The following is a 6,091-nucleotide window of genomic DNA, read 5'->3' as shown; positions in this document are numbered from 1 at the left end:
CATCTTAAAATATACATATTTGTTGATGTTTTCACTTAAATAGTAATAAAGTTACTTACACATGTCCTAGACCTACTACTTATACCTTAAATAAAAGCTTGTAACTTTGAGCATACATTTTAAGATATTTCAACTGTTTGAGGTATATCATGACGTTATATAGCACAAAATATGCACAATTTTTGTGTAATATCGTACTTTTAAAGTAAAAAAAAAATTATTTTGTTTTTTTACTTTTACTATCTTTGGTTTTGATTGTCAGTTAAACAGAAAAATATTGTCAGTGTAATGTCATTTCAATTTCATGTTGATATAGATAAAGAATGCATTTTGAATTTTAATTAAAGAATGCATAATATAGATATTAAGAGTATTGAGACTACCTTACAAAGAGAAATAAAATTAGGCCTATATTTATAAGAATCGCATGTAAATTAATAAGAAATAATATTATTTGGTTGTTCAAGTATAAAAGTTTTTTAATTAGGGAATAGTTATTTAGTTGTATTAAGTTTTTTTTACTTAAATTAATATATGTTATTGTTTTCAAAATTGCTATTATTGAAATTTTTAAAGGACTAAACATTTAAAATATTTAAGATATAATTTGTTAGCTTGTTTTGTTGTTTAAATTCTGGAGTTTCAAAGCTTTGTATCGAATTCTTTTTAGTTTTTAACTCATAGCAGTTTATTATTTTATTATTGCATTTAAATGCTATTCAAATGACTTAGCTCTTAGTAAGGTGTAAAATTTTATCAATAAAATCTATTAAAGCCTATACCTTGCTAAGAGCTATTCTATACATATAGTAAAACTACATTTTACTCGGTACTGAGCTGATAATAACTATTATTAATTATTTTTTAAAGAATAAAAAATTATTAATCCAAAGCATATTAATAGTAAAAAAATTCTACAATAATATAATATGTTGACATTAGTTTAGTTTTGATTTTTTATCAAAATGTTTTTATATTATATCTTGGGACCCCTTTATTTTTAATTTCTTTTGGAGTTACTCATCGTGCACTTACTTGAAAATATAGTTTACTGCTACTAACAAGTTTCATTTAACTTGGAGTTTTTGGTAGACCATATCCTACAATGAAAGCTTTGGTTTTACGGTAAAATGAGGGCTTGTAAATAGGCAGAAACACAGTCTTGCATCTTATTTAGTTTTGGCATACATTAAGTACCAAAGAAATTCCTACCAAAGTCGACTAAAGCATTTGGTAAAGGATATGTTCTATCAAAAAATCAAGTAAAACGAGTCTTGTTAACAATAGTTAATGATCACTTTACAAAGTGTACGTGGATCTATCTAAAAAAAAAAATCAAAAAAGAAGGTGTCCAGAAGAAAAAATTGCTTTTTATATTCATGAATGTACAACTTAACAGACAAAGTTTGCACATTAGCTGTAGTTTTGACAGTATAATATGTCAAAACTAGTTGAAATTTTTAAGTGTATGATTAAAACTATATATCTTCATTAAAGATACAAATTGTAAGTTTAAGACATGAATGAGTTACTTTATTATTTTAGTGGTCAAAATTTTTTTTTAAAGATTTTTAACTTTAATTTTTAATTTTTATTAATAAGGCCTCAAAACATCGAAAAATATGACTAGATATATTCAGCAAACATCACCCAAGTACTCCTACCCATATGTTATGTATATAAAAAAAAAACGATAATTTTTCATATATTAGATTTTGAAATTTGTATTTTAGACTGTTTTCAACATTAGATTTTACTTTTTAATTATAATTTTTTGAGAGAATGAATACCAAAGTTTGTTATAAAGTTTGTTTATATTTTATTAATTACAATTTTATCACAATAAAAATTTAAAAAAAATCTTTAACATCAGGCAGTCTTGAAAAGATTCTAATAATGTCATTTTGATGAAAACTTAATAAATTTTTTAACTAAAACTCGAAATTTAAGCCAAATTTGTGTGTCTAGATTTTATAGTGTATTATCTTGTTTATTTTATTCTCTAAAAAACTCGTAAAATGATCAATATTCTAATTACGGTTTAGAACTATTGAAAATAAGTACAAAAATAAATTTAAAATAGATTGAAAACTAAACTATTTTATTTCTAGAAACATTTCCTACATTAAACATTTAGATGAAGTGCGCCTAGGAATAGAACTTTGATTAACAACAAATCGTGAAACTACAGAAGATCCTCTATTTGCCTGATGTGTATATATGCCGGCATAACTCTCTTTTTTTTATCTCTATATAATGTTAAATTTATCTGGTAACATACTTTAGATTTTATTAATATACGGCTTGACTATTAGTTTTATTAGTTGGATATGACTAGAATTTCTTTTCGTTTAAACTAGAATAAAACTGTTTGATGTTTTGATGTGGTGTTTTTGTTATTATTGTAAGTGATATATTCTGATACAAATAGTTTTTATGTATTTCAAGCAAACTAGATGCTCATAATTATCATAAAAAAAAAGACGTATCTTGTTTGAAGTTTTCCGACTTTTTTAGCTTTATTGTTTAGTGTACATTGATTCTACTTCTATAAAAGTGAGTAAATTAACATTACGATGCTAGAATAAAATTAGCAATAAAATATTTAGAAATTGTCTATAAGTTTTGAACAACAATATCGTAGGTAGGGACAACAGGTTAAAGGTAGTTTTGGGATTTTTAAACTTTTATGCTAGCATCATCACCAATGTCAGATGGCCTGAACTATAAAGAGGTTAACTAGCTTACGTTCAATATTGTCAATTTTCAATTATAAGAAATTATAATTAAGAGTTTATTTAACTTTTTTCTTGGGTTTAAACTTAGTATATGTAGAGCCGCAACAACTATCTTACTGTCGAGATTAAAAAATTTCCTATGAAGATGCAAAATTACCAGTCGTATAAATCGTAATATATACAGTTGACATTAGACTTCATTACTCTTAAATAAAGTTAGGATTGTTATTAAGAACTATAATCAAGACGTCTCTTGCAAGAGGGCAATTTTTAAAATGGTTTAGGGAGACCTTATTACAAAAAAAAAAAAGCGAAATTAACCGCAGCATTTAAGTATTAGTAGATTTTAATTATATAAACTGGATTTTATTAATTTAATTTTTACTAATTTGAACTTAAACAAAGACTTATGAATTTTACAAAATAAATAACTACATATTTCTAGATACAAGTTTATTGAACACTAAAAGTCAACGTATTAACTATTAAATAATAAGTGTCCTAGAGAACTATTTTCTTAAGCACGTTCACCACGAATGCGACGGGCAAGCTGGATATCTTTTGGCATGATGGTGACCCTCTTAGCATGGATGGCACATAAGTTGGTGTCTTCAAAGAGTCCTACCAAGTAGGCTTCGGAAGCTTCTTGGAGTGCTCCAATAGCTGCACTCTGGAAACGAAGGTCTGTCTTGAAGTCCTGGGCGATTTCACGTACAAGACGCTGGAATGGCAGCTTGCGGATCAAGAGCTCAGTTGACTTCTGGTAGCGACGGATCTCACGAAGAGCAACAGTACCTAAAAATTTGATCACATTCAGTAAAATAAAACACTTGAAAGTTACTTTTTGTGAATTTGTAATGAAAGTTACTTTGAAAAGAACAGTAACACAGCTAAAAAATAATAGGGTCCACAGTAGGGTCATGAAGAAAGTTTAGGAGGCTATGAGCAGTAAAAGGGTCAAAAGGGTCCAGAAGATCATATTTGAATCCTACACTGGATATATTGAAATTGGTCATGAAAAATTTAAAAAAAAAGCTAGGTGCTTTTAATAGTATTTTTTTAGAATAATCATATTATAGGGCCATAGTATTACTATTTCTTAAAATTGTATGAGTCTTCAGAAAATAAAAATGGGAAACCCTGGTCTGCAGTAATATAAGTAATAGTTTACTAAAGAAAATTTATAACACGTTAGCACTAATTTGAACAATCATTTAATTAAACATTTACACAGATTTAACATTGAAAAATTTTATTTTATTTAAATATTTGGTTGTATTAATTTTCACCTGGGCGGTAACGATGGGGTTTCTTCACTCCACCAGTTGTTGGAGCACTCTTTCTTGCAGACTTGGTGGCGAGCTGCTTGCGAGGAGCTTTTCCTCCGGTTGATTTGCGGGCAGTTTGCTTAGTACGTGCCATTTTATAATTTAGTTCTTGTTCTATGTCTGTGAAATGTCTTAAATATTAGTAAAGATTCTATAAATTTAAACATTTATAATTATGATGCTTTTGACAATTATTTTTTTAATTGAAATTATGTTGTTGCAATTTATACTAGTTGGACACAAGTGAGAAAAATTAATTTGGTTGTAGATGGACATTAAAAAATAAGTAAAACATGACCCGAATTTAATGTTAGTCTATCTATGTAACTAGAGTTTTTGTAGTTCTATTAATAGCCTTAATTTAAATTTATTTTAATTAACTAAACTGAGTATAAAAACTTTAGTTCTCCTGAAACAAATATTAAGTTTAAAACAAGAATAAAAATTCCCTTTTTGTTTTTAATAACTACTTAAAAAAAACTTAGTTTTTCAAAAAGATAATTATGAAAATTTAATACAACTTTTTTTAACAACATAAAAAAGTTAAACTTTATCAAAATATCTCCAAATTTAACTTTAAAATTTTTAGAATTTCACAAGTATTTTCAAAACATCTTAATACATTACAGAACTTAAAAGCAACAGAACTACTTCTACACTGAATATGTTAAAAATTCTATTGCAATTTATTCACAATTATAGTTCAAGTTTAAAAATAACTTTAAACTCACACTTTAGCCAAAACTACACAATAAGCCTAAGTAGTTTACATAGTTGCCACACGTTTTCAAAAAAAATATTTCCAGGTTTTACCAAATTTCTTCCAGGATTTTAAAACTACATACTTATGGGGCAATTTTAAGTTTAAAATTAAGTTTAAGGTAAGAAATTGTGTTAAATAGTATAAAAATATTAAGAAGATATATTGAAGCTATTTTAAATATGTTTTCTAATAAATAAAATTTTTGATGATGACAAATTTTTTTTTATTTTTATGATAGGTTTTAAGAGTAAAATCAAAACTTTACTACTGAACATGTGAAAATTGTTAAAGTATCAGGTTTTTCCAGTGATTTTTGTTCAAAATAACAAATTTTTCCAGTTTTTTTTCAAAATTTCTGAAATTTCAGGTTTTTCCAGGTTTTAATTTTTTGCCTAAATTGTCAAATTCCATGTTTTTCCATGTCTTTACAGGATTCTAGGTAGAGTGGCAACTCTGAATTTAATATTATTATGTCTATTATAAATTTTAGGGTTTTTAAAAGGAGTTTATCGGAAAACATGCCTGAGTTTTTCAAATGTGCTGAAACTAGACTAAGTTGGCCTGAGTTAACCCAAGATAACTTAACTTGAACAATTTAAATATTTTATTCTACAGTTTTAAAGTTACATGGAAGCTATAAAGCTACTAAAAGTTCATTTTCGCTCCCTAGTACATAAAAAGTTCCTGTTGAGATACTATAAACTTCTAAAAAAGTTTTAAGTAAACTGATTATTATTTCTGAGCTAAAATTATCCAAGTAAGACTAAATAATTAAACTTTGTCCTAATTAGATAACAACAAACATATAATGTACATTAATCAGTGTAAAAATATTTTGAATCTTATTTGTAAGTAAAATAAAAATTTATATTTGTATCATAAAAGACTAAAGTAGTAAAAAATTTATCCTAATTTAGTATACCCTTTCAACTAAACTTTATAAAATAGAATAATTAATTGTTTCATTTCTTTTACAAAAAACTCCTAAAATTTAAGTAATATAAATAGATAAGCATATAAACTATATTATCAGAAAAAATATAAGAAAAAACTAAACAAGCATCAAATGTGTAATCATAATTGCTACATATGTTAAAATTTTCAAATTGTTTAAAACTTACAGCTGCTCCTACCACTGAGTTGTTTAAATACTAATTGGAATAAATGTTAGAACAAAACTTTACTTTAGGTTTTTGGATTATAAGACAATTTTGTTTTTTTTTTAACAGTATCAGGGCTATTATATGAAAATTGTCAATATG

The 6,091-nt window shown here is 25.9% G+C and overlaps 1 protein-coding gene across 1 annotated transcript; it reads right to left on the bottom strand.

Moving 5' to 3' along the window:
* Positions 1–3,255: 3,255 nt before the first annotated feature.
* Positions 3,256–4,160, bottom strand: LOC145829878 (histone H3.3 type 1-like). The gene is made up of 2 exons (XM_082937753.1): positions 4,028–4,160; positions 3,256–3,533 (listed from the first exon to the last, which is right to left on the bottom strand). Exons 1-2 carry the CDS (start codon positions 4,158–4,160, stop codon positions 3,256–3,258), a joined length of 411 nt encoding a protein of 136 aa, XP_082793879.1.
* Positions 4,161–6,091: the final 1,931 nt, after the last annotated feature.

The sequence above is a fragment of the Thalia democratica genome, chromosome 2 (genome assembly GCF_965202585.1).
Source record: "Thalia democratica chromosome 2, ktThaDemo2.hap1.1, whole genome shotgun sequence".
Classification (NCBI taxonomy): Eukaryota; Metazoa; Chordata; class Thaliacea; order Salpida; family Salpidae; genus Thalia; species Thalia democratica.
The sequence above is the reverse complement of the archived record's forward strand: the minus strand, read 5'-3'. Positions and strand labels throughout refer to the sequence as shown.

Excerpts from the sequence above, each read along its gene's own strand:
- LOC145829878 (XM_082937753.1), bottom strand. The coding sequence starts at position 4,160 with ATGGCACGTACTAAGCAAACTGCCCGCAAATCAACCGGAGGAAAAGCT. Across the intron at positions 3,534-4,027 it reads ACCCCATCGTTACCGCCCAG|GTACTGTTGCTCTTCGTGAG; the intron begins GTGAAAATTAAT and ends TCAAATTTTTAG.